At 49.8% G+C, this 21,291-nt stretch overlaps 7 protein-coding genes across 7 annotated transcripts; 2 read left to right on the top strand and 5 right to left on the bottom strand.

The window, feature by feature from the left end:
- Window positions 1-1,089: 1,089 nt before the first annotated feature.
- HO173_011570 (uncharacterized protein) lies at window positions 1,090-7,076 on the bottom strand (the record flags this gene model as incomplete). The annotated part of the gene is made up of 5 exons (XM_037313450.1): window positions 1,090-1,602; window positions 1,820-2,563; window positions 3,764-4,963; window positions 5,691-6,275; window positions 6,396-7,076. 5 exons carry the CDS (start codon window positions 7,074-7,076, stop codon window positions 1,090-1,092), a joined length of 3,723 nt encoding a protein of 1,240 aa, XP_037159722.1.
- Window positions 7,077-15,837: 8,761 nt separating this feature from the next.
- Window positions 15,838-16,083, top strand: HO173_011569 (uncharacterized protein; the record flags this gene model as incomplete). Its single annotated transcript, XM_037313449.1, has 1 exon — window positions 15,838-16,083. The coding sequence occupies one exon, from the start codon at window positions 15,838-15,840 to the stop codon at window positions 16,081-16,083; it is 246 nt and encodes an 81-aa protein (XP_037159721.1).
- A 95-nt stretch (window positions 16,084-16,178) lies between these two features.
- On the bottom strand, window positions 16,179-16,638 carry HO173_011568 (uncharacterized protein; the record flags this gene model as incomplete). Its single annotated transcript, XM_037313448.1, has 2 exons — window positions 16,179-16,547; window positions 16,618-16,638. The coding sequence occupies 2 exons, from the start codon at window positions 16,636-16,638 to the stop codon at window positions 16,179-16,181; spliced, it is 390 nt and encodes a 129-aa protein (XP_037159720.1).
- Window positions 16,639-16,674: 36 nt separating this feature from the next.
- HO173_011567 (uncharacterized protein) lies at window positions 16,675-16,938 on the bottom strand (the record flags this gene model as incomplete). The annotated part of the gene is made up of 1 exon (XM_037313447.1): window positions 16,675-16,938. The coding sequence occupies one exon, from the start codon at window positions 16,936-16,938 to the stop codon at window positions 16,675-16,677; it is 264 nt and encodes an 87-aa protein (XP_037159719.1).
- Window positions 16,939-16,965: 27 nt separating this feature from the next.
- On the top strand, window positions 16,966-17,318 carry HO173_011566 (uncharacterized protein; the record flags this gene model as incomplete). The annotated part of the gene is made up of 2 exons (XM_037313446.1): window positions 16,966-17,202; window positions 17,253-17,318. The coding sequence occupies 2 exons, from the start codon at window positions 16,966-16,968 to the stop codon at window positions 17,316-17,318; spliced, it is 303 nt and encodes a 100-aa protein (XP_037159718.1).
- A 159-nt stretch (window positions 17,319-17,477) lies between these two features.
- HO173_011565 (uncharacterized protein) lies at window positions 17,478-18,507 on the bottom strand (the record flags this gene model as incomplete). The annotated part of the gene is made up of 5 exons (XM_037313445.1): window positions 17,478-17,587; window positions 17,644-17,692; window positions 17,755-17,880; window positions 18,358-18,451; window positions 18,488-18,507. The coding sequence occupies 5 exons, from the start codon at window positions 18,505-18,507 to the stop codon at window positions 17,478-17,480; spliced, it is 399 nt and encodes a 132-aa protein (XP_037159717.1).
- Window positions 18,508-18,646: 139 nt separating this feature from the next.
- On the bottom strand, window positions 18,647-21,171 carry HO173_011564 (uncharacterized protein; the record flags this gene model as incomplete). The annotated part of the gene is made up of 4 exons (XM_037313444.1): window positions 18,647-19,568; window positions 19,618-19,854; window positions 19,912-20,318; window positions 20,380-21,171. The coding sequence occupies 4 exons, from the start codon at window positions 21,169-21,171 to the stop codon at window positions 18,647-18,649; spliced, it is 2,358 nt and encodes a 785-aa protein (XP_037159716.1).
- Window positions 21,172-21,291: the final 120 nt, after the last annotated feature.

Here is a 21,291-nt window from a genome sequence, read left to right as displayed (position 1 = left end):
TAGCGTGTATTGTAAATTCTAGTCGCCAGCCATACGGAGAGGTAACTTGGTCGCTGTCAAAGGTTATTCTTCGTGCAGATGGAAATGGGCGTTTGTCTCTAAGCGGCTGAAGACGTAGCCTTGGCGAGGGTAACAGGGTTTAGGGATCATATGGAATCATTTGAGACGATGGTAATAGGACTCATTCAGGCTTCCGTACCAGATCTTGAACAGCTTGATGGAAACAGAGGGAGTCTTAGTCTAATGCATTGGCATTTGCTCGAGGCTCTACAGTGGGTGAAGTTCGATCTTATCTGATAAGCAGTTTTGGGCTTAGCGCGAGACTAGAGAAACTAAAAATAGTCTCTCTGTGGACGAGGGGGAACAAGGAATTTTGTTCTCTGTTGTACTGAATAACAGGCGAAAACGAGCTGGGGGCAATAAGTCAGAAGAACCTTGTGATAAAGACATAGATAGCTATGAATCGTCATGCTAGTCTGCTCTATCGTGCGTCCGTCTGACCACCAGCCCTCACCATTACGCTTGCCTTTTGAATCTCGCTCGCCACATACCAGCTTCTTCTAAGTCCTCGCAACGCCAGCCACTCTGGCATCCTCCAAGTACAACACAAAGAGCTCGTTCCGCAGTGTCCATCATAAACAAAAGAGAATCAGCCTCCGAGCCTGCTAGGGGCGAAGCGTGATGTAGCTAATAGAAAAAAAGCCCAAAACAAAGCATGTTAGGTGTGATAGACGAATCAGGATCACGAGGGGGAAACCATGATCCAAGAATGTCGAACGTGTGTAGGAGAATTTTTGACATTGCAAAGGTCTCCAGTTAGCTGACCAAAGTTCTAGTCCTTGGGGAGGAAACCGTTTGTGAGAAGGGAAAAATGTGTGAAGCTGCCGCTACATGGTGTTATCAAGCCTCCGCCATTGTATGAGTCAGATTTGCGAGGTCGAGACCGAAGGTGGAGATTGTATCGTGCAGCTGATTGCGTGCGTTTAAGGAAGCGCAATGACCTTGCCGCAGAGAGGAGCTTCCAAACATTTGAACAGCTTGAGGTGCGAGCTATCTTGCCAAATCGTTCGCCCTTGAAGTGGAAAGATCCTAGATAATCGTGTCTGGTATAATCCTGGAGACTCGGTGCGATTGTGACTGGTCTGGGGAGCGTTCTTCATCGGTGGGCCATATCCCCTCGCTTGATTGACTAGAATTCCAATCATCGTCGATGTCCAAGGATGTCTGGTATACCCTGGTCCCAACGATCTTCTTGATGTAAAGAGCGGTAGGATCCTCCGGGTCGACATTGTCCCACCACTGTTGCGAATTGATACTGAGGCTGTACTGCATGGGAATGAAGTACTCTGTCGCCGATGGTTTCCAGGCTCCTCTTCTAAGACCCTGAGCTCCCTTGAGAAAATTGGGCCACTTGATAAAGACAAGAGGATTGCTGGCTTTAAAATCGTGGAGTTCAATGGTCCCTCCGAAGACAAAATTCTCCCACGAGTAGCCTGGCTCAGCAACATTTTCGTCCTCGAACAAGTCTTCGTTTATGTTCGCCTCCTTTTGGTCGCGATGAAATTTGTTCGCGGTCGCATGAACGCGCTGGGATGTTTCTATCTGGCAGTTTCTCAGCAGTCTACGATTAGACGCCATCCAAGCTGCGTGCTAAATGTTTCGAGTCAGCATCTCAATACGCAACAAAGAAGTGAGCTCCAGGATATCCGGTCAGTGAAAAGAAGCCGAGAGAGACATGCTTTAAATCGATGCCTTGCGCTTGACAGGACGATGCCGAGTAGGCAGCATGAACACAGCAGGGAATCAGGACTTCACTTACAGCAATCTCGTGTCCCCATGTCACAGCCATTTTGATCCACATATTGAGCATGCGAGGCCTGCTCTGCGACCCTTCCATGTACGTATTCATGAGATACCGAACGAAGTCCTGGCTGATGCCGATGTGGGGTCGGATGCCGCTTATTTCCTCGGGATCATCATCTTTGATGTTGACTCCTTTCTCGTGGTACCTCATACTAGGGATTGTGCGTCCCTCATCATCGTACTCGTCGTGGAAGTCATCGAGCGAGATTGTGTGTGTCATGGCGAGACGCTGCAGTGCGGCCCTTGCCTTTTGGTGTCTTGTTTCCATCGGCGTGTCATCGCGCCGATACTCTTGAACGGCATCTCCGTTGTGCAGGATCACCGGGTCTGTAGGCTCACGAGGGGCGTAGATCAGGTAATAAAACCAGTCCAGACTTGCGGGGCAAAGGAGGAAGTTTGTTGCTAGTCGGAACACCGGTTCGAGTGACCCACGGATCGCCCAGTACTGCTCAAAAGTTTGATCTTCCCATATTCTCATGCGTCGTCCCGGGATGTTAAACTGGAAGAGGTCGTGTATCTCTCCAGTCAGACCAAAGTTTTCCGGAAGCCTAGCTGGGAGCAGATCGTGTACCTCTTCTGTTAGACCTAGATCATCCAGAAGCCTAGTTTGGAGCCTGACAAATCCGAGTGCCGCCCAGTCTTTGTTCAGGACATCCGAGTATCTTGCTCTGACTTCAGCATTGGCCATTGCGAGTGATTTCTTGAGGGTCAGATCCGGAACTTGAGGTTTGACTATTCAACAACACGAGGCTTCTGAAAAGCACGAGGTCGAGTCCAAGGATCACCGATAAAGCTGACAGGAGTAAGAGGAAGTAAAGTCAGGTGCTGTGTCTTGCAGGGTGCGGAGCTGTGAAGGAGGTGTCTCTGGAGTGCTTGTGTCAGACAAAGAATTCTCTGACCTCCAAGTGTGCGCTCGGTAATTACAAGTTCAACCTCCGGTTGGTCTACGTTTATCCGTAACACAGTTGGACCCCTGTCGAAACCCGCTTTTCAAACTCTACTCCGAGGCTCGCAGATATTGCTGCCCTGAACTGAGGACAAATGCAAAAGGAGAGAAAATCTCTCATGCCCTGCCTCGGAATTTACGGTACAAGGATTCCCTCAATATCCGGGGAGAAAAAAGCATCTCTTGGAAAGCCACTATACATATGGCTATATATGTATGTACCAAATTCTTTTCAGCTAATTTAGTAGTACGGTCGCGAGGAAGAAGCATATCTGGTAGCGGTCACGAAAGCGAAGTTGATGGAATGATTAAGTGCTATCAAGGCAATGGAAGATAAATACAGCGGGATTCAGAGCTTCAGAGCAGCTGCAGCTTCGGCCAGAAACCTCCATATGTTGGCCAATGTATCGTGGAAGTCCCGCTGCGCTCAACTGAGCCTTGAAATGGGAAAGTGTACCATATGCTTTTGGCATTATCGCCGTTGAGTATTGGAGTATGAACGATTTTAGGAGAAGCATGTGCAGTCAAGAGTATTTTCAGAAGAGCTTCTGCAATGAGGATGGAAGAATTGCCGTATACACGCCGCGCCACTTAGCCGGTAGAAGAGGATTTTGGCTGAAGAGGGTGGACACGTTCCTAGGGAAGTGGAGATATTTGATTGTAGGTCACAGGACGAAGATGTCAGGAGGGAATAAGATTGTCGGCGAGAGGCTCTGGAAGAGAGTGTCAGTCATGTAAGCCATGCGGCATGGAGGGCAAGAATACAAAAGGCATACCGTGGATACGATATCTGGCTATCCAGGATCCTTGGGAATCGACCAGATATTAGCTGCGTGCCTCAGTCTGTTCCCAGAGCTGTCGATCGATCCGCTCTTCCCTTGATTCGTTCGCTCTCGACACTTGCAGTTCCTCGCCAGCCTTTTCTCTGCAGATTCTTAGTACAGAGGGGCGAACCAGTGGATACTCGCCCTCGCTTGAGTCGTTAATATTCCAATTAGGGTCTTCAAGTTCAGAATATGGGCAGCTCATTCTGATGCCGATCCATTTCTTGATTTGGAGGGCAGTGAGATCCCCTTCTTTCATGTCGTCCCAAAATCCCTGCCTGAGAAGGTTCAAGATGTAGTGCATCGCCACAACATACCTCGTCATCATCTTGCGCCACAGACCCCTTCTGTGGTAGTTTTTGCTGGCCCAGTAGGATGGCCACTTGCTAAAGAAGAGGCACTTGTCTACGTCCCCTTCGAAGTGAATGTGGCCACCAAAAACATACTTCTCCCAGACGTACCCCACTTCTGCGTCGGTATCATCCTCATGCAAAGGCTCGTTGCTCTGTACATCCTCCTTCTGACGTCCGCTCTTCGTCATAGCCGCATGCCTGCGAAGGCTTGTTTCCTCTAGTGTGTCTCTGAGCAATGGCGAGTCGGTTGCCATATACTTTGCGTGGAAGAGCTCGTGGCAGATTGTTGAAGCTCCTTTTACCGTAAGGCTGCAAACTTTGAGGGTGTTGTCGACACCTTTTTCGTTCCGTAACCGCCTGAGTTCGGTTATCAGTCTTTCGTGGATCCAGACCGTCGAGCCGATGCCTTTGGCCAAGTCCGTATCATCCTGGATGTTCACTCCGCGAGGATGTACCCCAAGAAAGAGCGTGTTCAAACCAATGACACCCGCCATGTCGGGGTTTTCCTTCTCTGAAACAACCCGAAAGCTTACTACACCTGCAAGCCGGTCGAGCGCAGCGTTGGCCAGGTCTCTTCGCTCCGGCCAATAGGCCTCTGTCGTTTCAACATGACGGAACTCTAGCACTGGCTGGCCCTCAAAGTTCACACGCTTTTTCGGATATACCCGTGGGCTGTAATAGAGGTCGTAGTCGGCGTTCAGGCTTGGCGGAGACCGGAGAAACAACGATGCTAGCTGGAGCATCTGCCTTATGTCCACTAGGTAGTCTTCGTATTCAGCATTAGTGAGAGGATGCCATATTGGAACGCTCAGCGATGGGTGAGTGTAATGAAAGATTGGGTCGATCTCGTTGGTCAGACCCTCAGCGTCGTCGTTGGGTGTTGTGGAATCGGAGTAACCCAGCTTCTTCCAGTCCTCCGGCTTGAGCACCCCTATCTTTTTCCTGGATTGGGTATCCATTACGAGTCTTGGATTCGGCTCGAGAAGAGATAAGAAGGGAGAGATCCGTCGCGAAACAAGGAAAATGCGACAGACGCTGATTTAGGGAAGGCGCGAAGAGGAGAAGGAGACCGAGAAGATAGATCTATCTCAGAACGAGCTATTTGATGGAGAGTCTGATGTGGAAATTTAAGCAGTCTAATCTGTCTTATGTGATGCGTCGAAGTGGACGACAAGATGCAGGTCTTGAAAGGTAAGGCAGAAGAATTCTCCGAGCTTTCACTGCAGGACTGAAAATATCCCGCTTAAACGGCGTGCGGGGTCCTTCGAAAGATTAGGTTTATAAACGCTTTGGGCAACTGCCACGGCTCCGTTATAGGGGCTCTACATTGATAAATTGGCTTTGGGGGTCTAACGTATCGGCAGGACTATCTGTGACTCAGATTTCAAAGCAACAGGTTTTGACTTGGTCCAGATATCATTCCCTGACACGACTCTATAAAGACAATAGCATGCGACTCGAAGCAGTGTAGATGCACTGGATGAAGATAATAAGCGCCGGCCTCACAAGGCTTCGAAGTAGCGAGAATACAACTCAAAGAAGGATAGACGTGGAGACTTGACATTGTGGTACTATGTATATGTATGGGGTCACATTCTGTGAGGCCTTGGAAAATCAGCGAAATCGCTCTCATGGGTGGACGTGGAAGAGAGCTTTACCTCCAGCCAAAGACAGCCACATATCCACGATCGTCATTCTTCATACCCTCCGTTCTTCCGCCGTTTCATTCGCACGCGAATCTGACGGATCCGGAATTGTCTGACCATCCTTCTCCCTAGACACGCGGCTGGAATTCTCCTCGTCATGAGGCCAGTTGATCTCACTGGAGTTGACTGAAATAGCCTCTGTATCTGGATTACCGTATTCAATCCCGACAGTCTTCTTAATGTACAGAGCATTGGTATGCTCAGACCTCACGTTGTCCCAGAAGCCCTGCCGGTGCATGTTTCGAATGAAGTGGAGGGATACGACGTATTTCCTCGCGGTACGCTTTTCCTTCCCACGTGTTGGAATGTAGTCGTCGTCGCTGGTAAGGAACGAAGGCCATTTGCTGACGAAGAGAGGATCACTTAAGTTTCCGGACCAGTTGATCTTCCCACCGAAGACCTGGTTCTCCCAGCTATTGCCAATCTCTGCCATTGTTTCTTTTCTGTAGTATGGCTCGTCGGTACGCAACTCCTGGACCGGGTACTCGTACGCTCTGCCCTCTTTGTGTGCCTGGTCGGCGGCGTTGTAATTCCTGATTGACATCTCTAAATACTCACGACTCACAGCAAAAGCAAGAGCATGCTAGAAACCTTAAAGTCAGCATGTATATAATAGAGAGTAGGTGAGATAGCTACCAGCAGCATTGGTGGGTACTCAAGAGCTGCCTCTCATAGCCTTCGAAGAACAAGGAAATGTACTTACAGCGATTTCGTGACATAGTGTTATCGCCATCTTCACTTGAAGGCTCAGCTTCTGAGATGTGGTGTCTCCCTCTTGAGCATCAAGCTCCTTGAGCTTGAGGATCCAAGACCCGTTGAGAGTGATCCTGCTCGCCATACCCGTTTTCCTTGAGACATCGTCTATCGCCACCCCTGCCCCAAAATGCACCAGGGTTGCGGCGGTCACTGCAAAAGAGCCTTGGACTTCAGGGTCGGCTTCAGGATCCCCAATTTCGAAGGTAAGGGAACGTGAGAGGTGACGAAGAGCATTCCTGGCCATTTGACGCCCCGTAAATGGCGGATCGGTCCACCCAAACTCTTTGCACGGGCGTCCTTGGTTGCCGAAGCCTACGTTCGAAACTTTTCGAGGGCTGTAGGCAACTTGGTAGAGGAACTCCAAGCTCTTTGGTGATTCGAGCATTTTGGAGGCCAGCTGAAAGACGGTACCCATCTCAGCGCACATTGCATCGTATTCGCCCTCTGATTTGTATTGGGGCCAGATGTGCTCTGCACCTCGTGGCCTCAATGCTTGGGTGCGCTGGAAGATAGGGTGCACTTGGTTTGTCAATCCTAGACCATGTTCAGCATGTTCAGATTGGTACCCAAGTTTGACCCAGTCCTCGTTCAAGAGGGCCGCGTATTTGCTTCTGAATGCGGAATTCATTGCAAATGAGGGTGACAGAGAGGATCGAGGAAAAGATGCCGCGAGGATAGGACAAGATAGGGTTAAATAGGGAAGCTGTCTGCTCGAAAGAAAGAAGCTTTTTGGTGCGTCTTGTTGAGTGTGTCCGAGTGAACGTTGTGTCTTTGGGTAAGATACAGGATTTTCTTAGGATAGGAGTGTGTGAAACCACTCGCTTAACCGCGGCCCACTTTTCCAATAGGAATACTGTCGTCATAGCACATCTGGACGCCCTATCGGACCTTGTCATACGGGATCCACCTCCAAGGGGTCCCCTGCACTGAACGGCTGAATAGTTGTGGCTCGAACACCAGGGCAGTTGTTCCGGGTTGGCCAGGTTCACTCTTTCAGAGACAGGACTCAACTATCTGAATTCCTTATTGCCGCTTCGACCTGCTTCTTACCTACGCTGATCTCTCATAGGATTCTCTTCCAGTTGGTCTTGATGGTCTGTTTTTAATTGAGAATGTTGAGTTGGGTAAGCTCCTCCTCTTCAGCTTTTTCGCCTACCTCCACTTTTCTTACCGCCACAGTGAAATTGCTACCACAGAGCACAAAGCCATCTTCGCTTCATTCTGAGGCTTTCAAGCGAAGAGGTTGATACTCGTCGAACGATTGAACCTGCTCCAACCTGACAAGACTGCCAGCTACTGACACCTCCCCCAATGACAGAGTGCATTAATGATGTATAACTAGTGTGGCTTCTTTTCTTGATGCCCGTGCCATAACGTAGATGATATATTTAGAGATAATGATGTAGGCTGGAGAGATCTTCTATTTCTCCAACCTAAGGATAGAATTGGCATCGATATCCACTAACAGCGCCAGAGAAACGATCACGTCGACTTCAAAAAGTCGCCACCGTAAGTAGGTAGAAGTACGCATTCTGAGCTCTATTCACTTGAAATAGATCATCAATAAATTTGCTTCAGTAAAGAGATTTAGAAAAGCAAGCGTTACAGCTGCCTGCTTGGACACCCTCTTCGCCCGTTGAATGCCGATTACAAAACCAGTATCATACCCAGAACTCAGTGCTCTAGATTCCGATGTTAGCGAGGACAGTCCATTCCACTATCGCAAATACGTACCATGGTCACCAATACCTTCCCTCTCCATAACCTTCTCTTCCATAAGGTCGCCAATGTATGCAAGTAAGACATCACTTGCTACCGGAGATGTAAATAGCTAAGCTAACGATATGTGGCATAGCCCTAGAGGCTGCAATTTCAGAGGCAATTGCAACCCCTACAGGCGTCCCCCTTTTGTAAAGGCGAGCTACCACGCGAGGTGTAAAAGTGTCGTAACGGGCAAACCTATAGCACCATAGGTTCCTTCATCCTCAAGCAAAACCCTGTTTCGATCAAGCAGAGAGTAATCATTGAGTCGTAACGGGCTGTAGCAAACGAAAAGCCAAGGAAATCCGTAGTCAACCTCCTAGCACCGACCCTCACCATTCAGATCCCAAGCCTAAGCATCAGAAAGCTTTCTCTCCTTCAAGCGGAGACCTAGCAGGCCCTTCCTAGGAGGCCCCGTAGCAATGTAGCCATGTAAATGAGAAGTCGGGAGGTCATCAGGTAGCAACATCCTAGCAAAGCATCCTGGCATCAATTCATCAGAGACCGAGGACCAACCATTGATCATCCCAGGAAGTTCTCAAGCTTCAGCTCGTATTCAGCCTCAATGCTGGTTCGTATCTCCAGCCGAGTCTTCCCCTTCCACTCCTTGTTGACTTTAGCCTCTAGCTACTTCTTGTATTGGCCAATCTCTTGCTACCGGATATTTTGACGCATCGCCTCCTCCACATCCTTCTGTGCCTTGCTCTCTATAACGGCACTGTACTTTTGCTTGTAGCTGTCGTAGAGATCATGATCAGCGGCCTGCTCTATGCGTTTCTCATTGTCTTCAGAGGACCTTCTGAGTCGTACTATGCCTTCTTTAGCCTGAACGCAGCTTTGCCGGTTTTTGGAAATAGGCAGAGAGAAGCTTGTCCGTGGATTGAGCTCCAAACACGTCTCCTGCCCAGCATCAGATGCCCCTCTGTTCCCGCTTCCGAGCCTGCGATTGGTTCCTGCCACGATTCTCTAGCGAAGCCGCACCTTCATATAAGCAAGACCCTCCATACTGTGGAATTTGGTGAAAGGCTTGCCCAATGTCTGGGCTTTGGCATTTGATCATTGGCTGTCCCCGGGCATGAGTGTCATGATGGCTGAAAAGAGATGACTGTTGTGTACGAAGGAACTTTGAGGCTGTCTTCATTTGTTCCGGTGGGAGATGGCAGGCAACGTGGAACTAGAAGCTTTTGTCGGCAGAACTCGTCCTGTCTCCGGAGCAGAGCTGGACGTCGCGAAAGTGGTCCCGTTGCACTGATCGCTGCCTACCGGCCCTATCGCCGCAAGGGCACAGGCTTCGGCGTTAACCAGCAATCCCGAACCCATCACTCGTCGCTGGGGTCAGAAAATGGCTTTCGGATGTGGAATGGCGATGTTAACCTGACCAGTCTCGCCTTTGGTATGCTCGCAGCCGTTTAGACCGCTCATCGATAGGAATGCGGATCTCTTCGCCGCAGTCCTCAGGGCACTGATCCAGAAAATTAAGAAGATTCAGGACACCAGAGAATAGAACGACTTTCGCTTCACAAAGCCTCAATTTGTATTCGCGAGTGCAGTTTGTAGGCCCAGCATCTTTGCTCCATACTGTTGGTCTCTTAAGTTCCTCACGTCATTCACCAGGTGTCTCAACACCGTATCACAACACCGACGCAGGAAGCTAGCTAGGCATATGCTGAAGGGGGAAAACGAAAGACATATGACGTATCCCCAAAAGCAGCCCGCCAGGATACTGCCCAACTCGCGTTGGGTTCATGCCACATCGTTGTGACGAAGTGCGATTGGCGTGAAGGCCGATATGTGTAGCCTGCTGCGAGTAGTCAATGGGTAGCATGAGGTTGGGTCTTCCTTCAAGAAGTTCGAGAAACGTCTCCATTGTTTCTGTGTCATGTCAACCCTCGTCGAAGCGCTCGTCGAGGTATACAATCCCTCATGGAATGTCATGGATTGGCAGTCAACGTTGGGGATGAGATGTGTATTGTTGTGTATCATTGCCGAATCTTTGATGTCCATAGCGAAATGTAGCTTGTCTCGAACGATACCGCTCTTGCACGGTCAACATAGTTGAGTACCAATGGTATGGAGCACTATGGCAAGTAAATGGTTCCTTAGACTGGAATATTTAGATCTCCTCATCAAGTGTCCTAACCCTAAGAAGCTGGGCAAAGGGACTCAAGTGCAGGCCCAAAGTAATGGTCAGTTTGCACAGGCTAGGTGAAATGCATGTAAGCCACTTGCACAGCGTCTGTGACGGCCAGGCCAGCTTTAGTCTCCTCCAACTGTATTTGAGAACTACGTTCTTCGACATTCAGAAAGTGATAGCGATATTCATATAAGAGTTTTGAATGCTGTGAAAATTGCTGACTTGGAGATTTAGGACTTGGATGGATATCTCTGACGGAAGTTAGGGAAGTGTGATGATATGAATGTAGAGATTTTGGAACGAAGCTCCTGTGATTGAGCTTCAAGAGTGATAGGAGCTCATAAAGAAAGAGTGATTGAGGGTAGAGCTGGAACGATTGAAGACTAGGACTGAGAGAGGAGTGATGTGTCTCGAGATAAAGAGAGCTGTCCGAAGGAAGAGACTAATGAGAGAAAGAGGATTGACATCCCCAAGACCATCCGAAAAGCTCAATGGGAGAATAAGAGTCGAGAGTTTTGCGTCTCTTCCTTGGTTGAGTCTGAGCGTAGTTTGCTTGAAGATGCTTTGCTGTACGCTGGGATGGAGGCCGATAAGGATTTGCGGGTTGCGTATTACTGGCATCGAGCGACGAGCTAGCGGTATTCTTGTTTTTGAGCTGCTAGAGGAAGGCTTTCAATTTTGCCTGAGTAGGCTTTATACCCCGGACACCCGTAGAAGCTTTGTACCGATCCTGCAGAGGGCCGTTAACGGCGAGATCCAACTGTTCTCTGATTTTGCGCGTCGGTAGGCCCTCGAGATATTATATAAACTCTTCAATAGTCACTCGCCCCGTGTCCAGGCCCCAAATCCCCAGCTAACGAGATCTCTGATTGCCTCAATTTCGTTCGCAAAATGGGCCCGGTGAGGTCTTGCACCTAGGCTCCGGCTGTTTATTAGCTCTCGTAAAGATCAGTGAAACCGTGGAGCGCGCTGCTTCCACTGTCGAGAAGAACCAGTCAGAAAGACATGGATTAAGCCGTGAGGGATTTTGGAGCAATCGTACAGTGGGTTGTGTGTTTCCCAACAAGCTTATGGATGAGAGCAATACGTGTAAAATGCTGCCCTTTTGTAAGCAGAAGTACAAAGTTGAAAACCTAGAGATGGGGAAACAAGCAAGTGACGAAGGTCATCTGCAGAGAAGCCAGATTAGGCAAATGATGACAGAGACAAGCAAGCAAGGAGCTGAAGGTCACAGGTAGCAGATCAGAGGTGGATATGTAGTGGCAGAGGTGAAACGACCAGAGAGTTGGGAGATTGCAAAATGTAAAGGGAGTCATGCGAGTGACCGTCCAGGAGAACAAGCAAGGAGATTGAGGTCATAACCATAGAGAAACAACCAGGCAAAGGGTGGCTAATCCAGATGATTGAAAGTTTGAAGAAAATCCCCTGCCACATAGAATGCAAGATAATAACCATGATTGAGCTAAGTGTTGACAACGTGTTGATTGACTTTGGATGTGGGTAAATAGCCCCCATCTGATTGCAGACTCTCAACCCTTGGCACTAGCACCACGGTAGTAAGCCACAGCGTGATCAGCGCACTCGTACTCGTGATTGTTGCAGCACTCCTCCACGAGTTTGCCTGGGGTCGGCGACTGTTTGCAAATGTTGTTGCAGCTCCTCAGTGTTTGCCACAGCAATTACGGAGCGTGATGTTGATTTGCGTGCGCCCAACCAAGAACGATGGAGATCACAAGAACACCTCGGTAAGGGCTACCAGAGTAGATGTCGAACCCTATATACCGTGATTTTTGAATGTGGTGTGGACTGGATGCTGAAGTGAATGTAAAATGCTGTTGGAAGCGTCTGCTGGGTTTTTACCATGGAGCTCAAAGTAGATATATTGGGTCTTGAAAGTCGCAACGGACTATATCAATTTCAGAAGTGTAAAGAAGTATGGCAGTTAGGGTTCGAAGCAGCTGTCAAAGTGCGTTCGCGACAAACAATGAGAATTCGAGATAGAGGCAGATCAAGGATGTTCCTCCATACCGCCTTCCCTGAAACGAGCTTTAGACATGAGTTTACGATGAAAGATGTAGAAGAAGCCAAGCGAGACACTGCAGCGACTTCACGTCTTCACAAGGAGATGCCAAAGTGACAAGCAAAAGTGACAACCCGTCCCGCTTCATGTTCATCTCGATCCTGCCTCTCGAAGATCTCGAGTATGTCGATCATGTCTCCGCCTCAGTCTTTCATGACCAGTGTCTCCATCGGTACAAGAACAATCTCCTTTGGTCCTGCGTACAATCGCATGTTGGTGCTGTAAAGCCAGCAACATTAGAGCCAAAGTGAAAATTTTGTCAACAGTGGTAACAGGTTAGCATGAGCATGCTGCACTGTTGGCTGTAAGGGCGAATTTCGGATTGGGTTGTGAGAATTCAGTTCCCACTTGGTCTAGCTTCGGTCTCAACACTCATGTAGTTCTGCCACAAGTTGCAGTCCATGATGTTTGTCAGCATAAGTCATTTGCATTGGCTGTCAAGGCTACTTGGAATGCCATTGTTCAGTGCACAAGATCCCTTTCGAGGGGCTGTCGGAGCTGAAGGCTATCGGTGCCCTGTTCTCATTCACTGCGTGGAATGACACTGTGAGACTGTGAAGCAAATCATGTATTGGTTGGTGTCACTCACCCGTTGTTGATGTCTTGGGTAGTATATTTAGAGGCTTGGAGTGATTTCTGAGAAAGGGGAAGGGAAGGCTGACGAAGTTGGTCTGGTACGTATACTGTTGGACGTTTTCCCAAGTCTGTGGGTAGTCAACTCCTGTCAGCATCACACCTCTTTTTGTAGTGACGCATCGATACTCACCGTGTATATGATGATTCCAATTGAGACTGGATATTTATATAGATGACTTTAACTGGAAAAGCTTCATTGATTGTCCTGGTGAAGGTCAACACATCCCCTGTGAAGCTGCCATCAGTGAATCTCCCTGTCTACATGAAGTTCAGGGAAATGGTCTGTGAAGTCCACCAGGCAATTGAAGCAGATGCAGTTAAAGGCGACTCACCCAAATGAGACCTCGGTAGTAGGCTCGAATGCTCGATGCGAGTTTTCGAATACTTTCAAGCAGTGCCTTGGAGTGCGGTAGATGCTCAACCTCGGCGTCTGTTAACTTGTGATTCTGATTGGATAACAGCGGGTATCACCAACGGCCCTTGGAGTAACCCCTTGGAGTAACGGTGTCTCGAATCATGATTGAAAGCGTAGTCGTTCCTTGGAAAGGGTTTTCCGGGTGCTCGGCTAGAGGCAAGTGGTAGCAGTACTTGCTGAGTTGGACGAGGGTCATTCTTTTGCCTCATTTTAGACCTCGCTGATCCGGACTAACGCTGTCCTTGGGCCTGCAAGTCCTTCAATGCGCGAGCCTCTTCCTCAAGCATGCCCTATATCTGGAAGTCAACCTGGAGACAGGTCCCAGACACGACGCTACGACTTCGAAGATCTCTAATCTTGGTATTTAATTGCAAGAGTGAATCATAGGCAAAATCCAAGAGTGACGAATAAAGTAACGGACCTCTAAACTCAAGCGCCTGGTCCAAGTCATCATTAGTAGCTAGCAACAGCACCCAAGAGAGGTGCTTTCGCGTGTCCATATATTCACTAAATTATGGGATGATTGCAGAGATGCGAGGTATCCTTTCTGAGCCCTTCAGCTTGGCCTGATCTGTTAGTAAAATCCTTGTCTTTTGTTAAGCACCTTCTCAGTTCCAGTACATCGGAACCACAATTCCATGTAGTATTAATGATGACATCGTCATTGAGGTGCTAGATGTCAAGTGCCAAGATTCTATGTAGTGGCCCACTGGCGAAGGTGCTGGGTGGGGATATGGTGTAATTTCTCCTCCACCGTTTGCTTCAATTGCGCCTTATCGATCAACTACTTCGCTGACAAGTTCGGTCAAAAGGTGAATAGACAGTTAGCCGCTTAGATGCATGAACTTTGGTCCACATATTGAACTTTGAAAGGGCCTACGATGAAGTGTGTGCACCGAGGACAGAAGTTCCGTCCCAAGTGCTTGAGGGACCGATTGGGGGACTATTATACGAGGAAATGGAGAGCTCGGAGTGGACTGGAAGCAAGGGGCGAGGAGCCTCGGATTCTCTACGCTGAACAGAGATCACGAAGGGGCTCGAACTTCGGAGAAGAGATGAGGAAGAGTATGGTTGGATCGGCGAAGACCTGGCCTCCGACGAAACACAAACGGCACTCTCAATCACGTAGATATTCGACAAGAGATGACAGCCACCTAATCCCAGAAGGTGGTATTTGAGAGGATACCTAAGAGATATTTCAAGCGAAAAGGATAGAGGTAGATCTAGAAAGGAGGACAGGAGTGCGGAAAAAACAAATTTCATGTAGTGCGATGAGATTCTGCATCTATTTTTGGGTACATCTACCTTGAACTGCTTTAGGATGAGTCTCCTTGAGTCTCGCTGTGATAGTAACTACACACTTGACCATGACTATTCCATCATCTTCGCCGAACATGATGTCATACCTGTGGCAGATACGGTGACGGTGGTGATGGCCACGTCTGCAAACATTGAACCCATTCTCAGGCTGGATGTGGCATTCGCATCCAAACCCAAACGCGGTGGTGGCGTTGTACCCCAGTGACTTGGCTGGTTCGGACGTGGCCCTGGGTTCGAACTTGACCCGGAGCCCAAACTTGAACGGGGACTTGGACTTGGAGGGAGGTTGAGACACAAAGTGGGACTTGATGGCCTGAGGAGCGAGATACATTTGGCCAATCCACGGATAGGATGGTGGTTTGTGGCTGAGGATTAGGGAATCGAGACTGTCGTTTTTGGGGATATGTGACGAGAGCATATCTGAAACGGCATCGATGGCTGTGTACGCGTGAAGATCGAGGGGGTTGGTAATATGGTAAGCGTTTGTATCTTGAGTTGTGGGAGGGTCAGATATTGGGGTCTGAGGTTGATGAGATACAACTGCCTGGACTGCATATGGTCTTGTAAAGGATCCGAGTAAAGTACCAATGCAGAAAGTGAGGAGAAGGGGGACGAGGAAGCGGTGGGTGACATAGCCCCATCTATGTGCGGATATTGTGGGATTTCCCATTCTCATTAGCTCCCCGTCTGCCCGTCCCTGATCTTCAACAAGCTCTACGTCCATGCATCATTTGTCTACCACCCTTCACCACCTTTCCCCATTCTCCATCCCATCCAATCCCTGCTCATCCGAATCATCTTCGCGCCTGTGTATTGGATAATGTGTGCATTTAGTAGTCTTATATGCATGTAGAATAGTTATTCTATTGTGATGTTCTATGAAGGATGTAAGAAGGATGGAGGTGGACTACCTGTTCATGGTGTGAAGCCCACGCTAAGGCGATTTGCCACTTGTGTCATTGCCACCATGAGGAGTAGTAATAACACCTATTGGAACTTATCAGTGTAGCCATGCTGGCCTCCTATTGGCTGATTCCAACACTATGAACCGTCCCGGCACCACCCGCGGCGATGCGCCCAAACCGCGCATCGAGCTCCAGCAACTCGCGTTCCGTGCGGGGGAGGAAGGGCCCGACTTTCCGGACGAAGGCGCCCGCGTGAGCGGCTGCGCGGTCGAGGGCGTCGAGGGTGTCGCGCTGGCCCCGGTGTTGCGCCATCAGGAGCAGTGGGCACGACAGGGACCGACCCAGTGGAGGTCCATTGGGGCCGTGGAAGAGGCAGTAGGATAGGCGAAAGGTGAAGCGAAAAGGGTAGAGTATGACCCAAAGAAGAAGCCTTAGGGTTAGGGTTATTGTCCACGTGCTTAAAGAACTCCATCCAGTGTTCAGGACCTGCCACTTGGCGGATTTCCCAAAGACCTTGGCGAGCGGGGAGCTAGTGCTCCTCGGAGAAGTCCTCTGACAAACGTATCAGGTGGAAAACTGGCTTGCGTGATCACGATCTGTGACAGGCTGATTAATTCAATCAGGGCCTGGTGAGATTCTGGTCCATCACCGTTTCCAGGCCTAGTATTGCGCGCAGATGGGGTACCATTCGCTGGGAGCGCGAGCCAGTTCCCTTGACCGGATTTGGAGGCAGTAGAAGGCTTGATGGCTGCTGGTGCTGCGGTGGGAAGATATGGGTTGGAGTTACCAGGCAGGGGAAGGTGATGTTGTTTCTCCTGAATGGGAAATATTGTAGGGATCTGTGATGTCTAGACGGCGTTATCAATTACTGAGTTCAAGATGATGAGATAAGCAGTGACATGGTATGACTCGACTTACCCGAATGACGCCGAGGCTCATAACATGTAGAGATTGGTATCTGGATTTGTTCCACACTCAGACGTCCCCCAGAATTGGCGGGCCTACCGTCACCTCCTGCCGGCCAGTTTCCGGCTGTGTCCGTGGCGGTGTGGTGTTCATCCCGGGTATTGATATGGGTGGGTGTGTCCTGTGGGAATCTCCACCCGTGGTGAGAACATGACCCAAGAAGAAGCCAGGCGGTGCCGATAATCCAGGCAGTGACAGCCCAAATAATGTCCAGAACCCCTTTGTCGCCGTGCGCTGGCCGTCACTCGCTTTGTCTAGCCTCACCTGACACATGATCTGGCCACCTTGATCACCATCACCATGCGAATGGTGACAGCCAAGATCCAGGCAGGCATCGCGGCTGACCACATCCGCAAGGTTTGTTGCCTGGCTGCAGTTGTGTTGGGCCTCGGCGTCTGTACCTGGTGTACCGCAACAGCGCCCGTCGGCGTACTTCTCGCTTCTCGGGATAACCTGGTCTTGTTCGAGGTCGCATTGTCTGATAGGAAACGTCGTGAGACGGACAAAGAGACTGAGCCGCTATTGCATGACCAGACAGTTTTCAATTTTTGGTTGCTCCAGGAAAGGATGCGGTGCTGATTTTCCAGTCAACAGGCTCTGCCCCTGTGGTAGAGAACACGGTTGCAGGCCTCACTCATGGGCGAAGACTGTGAGGTCCACGGCCTTTCAGAGTCCCGGTCGGTAGACTTTGCTTTGGCTGCATAAGCAGCCAAGGATTTGGCCAATGCACAAAAGTATGCTTGGAGTATGTCGCTGTGGAGGAAGTTGAAAGTGGTAGAGGAAACCTCAGCCGAACGCGACGGCTACCGGCATCAAAAAGCTGCTGTAGCTGCATTTCTGGCCATGTTGAGCGTGTCGCACTCGGTAGACTTTGCGCTGGCGGCATAAGCTGCAAAGTGGAGTCCGAAGACCTTAGCGGCAGCTACCATGTTCGAGGTGAGCGGCGAGTCTCTCTCGTAGACAGTTGGTAAGACTTACCCGCAGACGTTAGCGGCCCAGGTGTAACATGCCGCCGATCCTCCATGCCCTGAAGGCATTGGGATGTGAGTCGCAAACTCGGGCGAAGGGTCAAAACCAGGCGTGGCGAACACCAGTAGCAGCAGCAGCGGTAGCTTTCGCCATGGCACGCCAATCGTACCAGGCTGCAGAGTTGTCAGGAAGGATTAAAGCCAGCCTAGAGACCGCTCTGGCAACGGGATGCTGATAGCGACTCACCTGAGACGGCATACAGCTAGAAACCGAGGACGACTGGAAGCCGAGAAGGAGGATGAGGTAACGGTCTTGGGGGTGGTGTATATATATAATACAACAGACAAACGAAAGCCAACTCCAAAAACCCAAGAGAAGAAGTTCCAGAGAAAGAAGAAAGAGCTAGACAGAGGGAAAGAGAAACAAAACGCCCCTCCCCTAAAGTTTAACACACGAGACGCAGGAGATGAAGAAGTAAAGCGGACCCCGAGCCCAAATGTATATCTTCTCAACGAGGGACGTCGACAGAGCGCACGTCCAATAAAAAGTACTGATGAGCCTACGACACGAGCGCGATGAAGGATCCCGCTCCTGCTTCGAAAAGAGATTTGACACAAACTTCCAGCAACGGATTCGCAATCCGAAACGAAGAGCCGACTTGATTGCTAGAGAGATTGGTGCGCGTAAGCGACCGCATCAAGGGGCAGAGTCTGGGGTGCTGACATGCGAGATGGCAAACAGACGCAGGTTGCCGAAAAATACGAGGTCAAATTCAAGGTTCGGATTTGAAAGGATCCCTGCTTCCGCGATTTGGAAGCTGGTTATGGTGTGAGTTGATTATGTGGGAACTGACTAATAATGCAACTGTGCCATATCAGCTCTCGTATGTGCTCGATTTGTCTGGGGGGAAAAGATCGGCCTGTATGCAAGTCTCCTCGGATAGTCCGTCCCCGTCGCTCATGATGCTTTCGACTGCGGGACCGCACCTCAGTACAAGTGGTAATGACATTCTTCATCCTGCCCTCACCGCCTTCAACCCCATACACTCGTCATACTTTTCCCCTAACAGCATCTTCCACTCATCATCTCCACAAACAGCCTGGATCAGATCATTCGCCTTGATCACCCTCTCCTTCCACAAATCGTGTCTCGCATCCGGCTCCTCGGACTTGATCAGATTCTTCGTAATCCGTATCGTAGACAGCATCTTCACGGCACTGTGTGACATGACGGTCATCTGCAGGTAGTCGGTGCCTTGAAATTGGGCGGCCACGTGCTCCGGTGCGTCGATGCCGCCTGTGACATCTGCCGTTCTCCGGTGTGGGTCTACTAGGAAAGCGTCTAGCTCAAGGCAGGTAGGACAGCCGTATGGCCTTGTAGAATTCGCACATCCGAGGGGCGGGCAGGTGAGGTCCACGGATAGCGGTGTCGGCTCTTTGCCTATGTAGCGGGTGATGAAGAGGGAGATGACTTGTTGGAACTGCCATTGGTAGATGCGCGTCATCAGCGGGATGAGATAGTCTTGCATTACCGCCAGTAGCTCCTTGAGATATGGTAGGAAGACGTATTGTAAGGTGGGGGCATCAGCTACGTTTGCGCCTAGCCACATGTACCGGAGAAGTGTATGTTCTTCGTTGTAAAGACCCACTGTAAGACAGCAACGCACTAAACGCGCCATGCGGTCTGCTTGCAACCTTTGCTGCTCTTGAGGCGTGGCATTGGCAAACGTTGAGTATCGGGATCCTTGGTAAAGAGACCAATTGTAAGCGCCTCGCACGCATAAGGCTGGGATTGAGGCGGAGAGTATCTCGGCAAGAGCATATCTGGCAGATCCCGCGTCCATGGTACCCTCAACAAGCTCATCGTAAAGAAAGAAAGCAAACTCGATGGCAAAGGCATGACTGGAGCTATGTCTCTTTGCGAAGGAAATGAACCTGCTAATTTCAGCCGTGCATTTACTGCAGGTTTGGTGTCAGCCCTTACCGATGCATGGTAATCTCCTTGGCGAATCTCTTGGCGACCAGGACGAGCATAGCCCCATCATTCTCCTCAACTCGGTCTATCTCATTCAATGCCTGCTCGATGTGGTCTGGAATCCATTTGTGGACATTCTTCATAATCTCTTGCGGCTCGTTCTGTTTCTCGCATCCCACACAAATGCTCTGTAAGATCATGTAGCGATCCTGAAAAGAGTTGATCTTCGTCAATGCTTGATTGAGACTGGACGTCCAGTCAGCGATAACGTTGGCAGCATTGACAAAAAATCTGACTGCTCACAAGCTCCGATACGAGACGAACTGGGCTAGCTCCATTGTGCTACCCAATTCTTCCCACATGTCCAAGGATAGCATACTTGGATTCAAAGTGACGGCCTTTTGGAAAAGGTCTGAGTCTCGAAGTCTGATAGAGGCGCGAAAAACGGCTTCTAGCATTGCAGATTGCTCTTTGTGTTCTCGAACAATTCCACGGCTCGAGCCAGTGGTAAGCCATGCGCCGATATTGTTCAACTGAGTCTTGCACGCCAATCCCAAGCCCCAACGCGCGTTTGGATCCGCCCCTGCTAGATCGGTTTCCGATGGCGGTAGGTCTGCTGATTGTGTTTTGATCCAGTCATGAAGCGCCTCAGGATCAGCGTTGGCCGTCAAGAACTTAAATCGGTAGCCTTCCGGCATGATCAACAACACCTGTAAGGTGTGAGACGAAATCTTGACGGGAGTAACGCAGATGAATGTGGGACGGACTTACCCAGTCCTGGAAGCTCTTCGCGGTATCTGTCTGGACGGATGGGGTTCCGTCGGTGGGACTGGGATAAGGGTTTTGACGTGCGATTCGTTGGTGGTATCTCTGCTTCAAAATGCCTTTCTGGAGAAGACTCTCCCTGCCCACAGCAACAGGCTTGTTGCCAAGTAGTCCCCCACTGAGATCACGTATCTCGTGAAGACTGATAGCCATCTTCAACTCGAAGGCATCGTCAGGATCCGCGTTGACTGCACTCGTCATCTTCGCCAGGTGAAGGCAAACACCCCGTTGCAAGCATTGTTGCTCAAGGAGGCGTGTCTTGATTTTGTCAATAGTCTCTAAGTCGTGGTAATCGAGCGACCGGCCTTCGTACTGCTCACTGCGATCGCCCAGAAGGTAGATTAGATGACTGTGAGTTCGATCTTTCCGCCATATCTCGAGCCACTGTGAAAGAAGCCCATCGAAGTAGGAAGAGCGCTCTGTTTGGGGTTCTTTGATATCATCTAGAAATTTTCGTAGCAATGCCTTAATGCTTTCCATATCGGATGCTTGATGATTCTTTGGCCTATAGCCAATAGCTGCTTGCGCGACCTTAGTGATATCAATGTTGGCATCAAATGCATTTGTTGTCTGTGCTCCATCGATAGCATCTCTGATGTCCATCGCACCTGCTTGGTAGCTCATGGCGTGCAGATTAGTGAGGTCGGCGAATACCGGAAGCTGCAATTCTTCTTGTGGTTTGGACCCCCACTCTTGCAGCGTGGCTGGTTCCTCCCCTGGAAGTTTCGACTGTTTCATGAGTTCAGTTATCTATGTCTGTTATCTGCTAGGATACCTTGGGTACATTAGTGTGGACATGGTAGCTGAATTTGAAGGGGAAAGGAGAGAAAAATTGAGCCTGGTTGGTCCAGGTCAAAG

Source organism: Letharia columbiana (genome assembly GCF_014066305.1).
Source record: "Letharia columbiana isolate WasteWater2 chromosome Unknown Sc0000063_s0, whole genome shotgun sequence".
NCBI lineage: Eukaryota > Fungi > Ascomycota > Lecanoromycetes > Lecanorales > Parmeliaceae > Letharia > Letharia columbiana.
The sequence above is the reverse complement of the archived record's forward strand: the minus strand, read 5'-3'. Positions and strand labels throughout refer to the sequence as shown.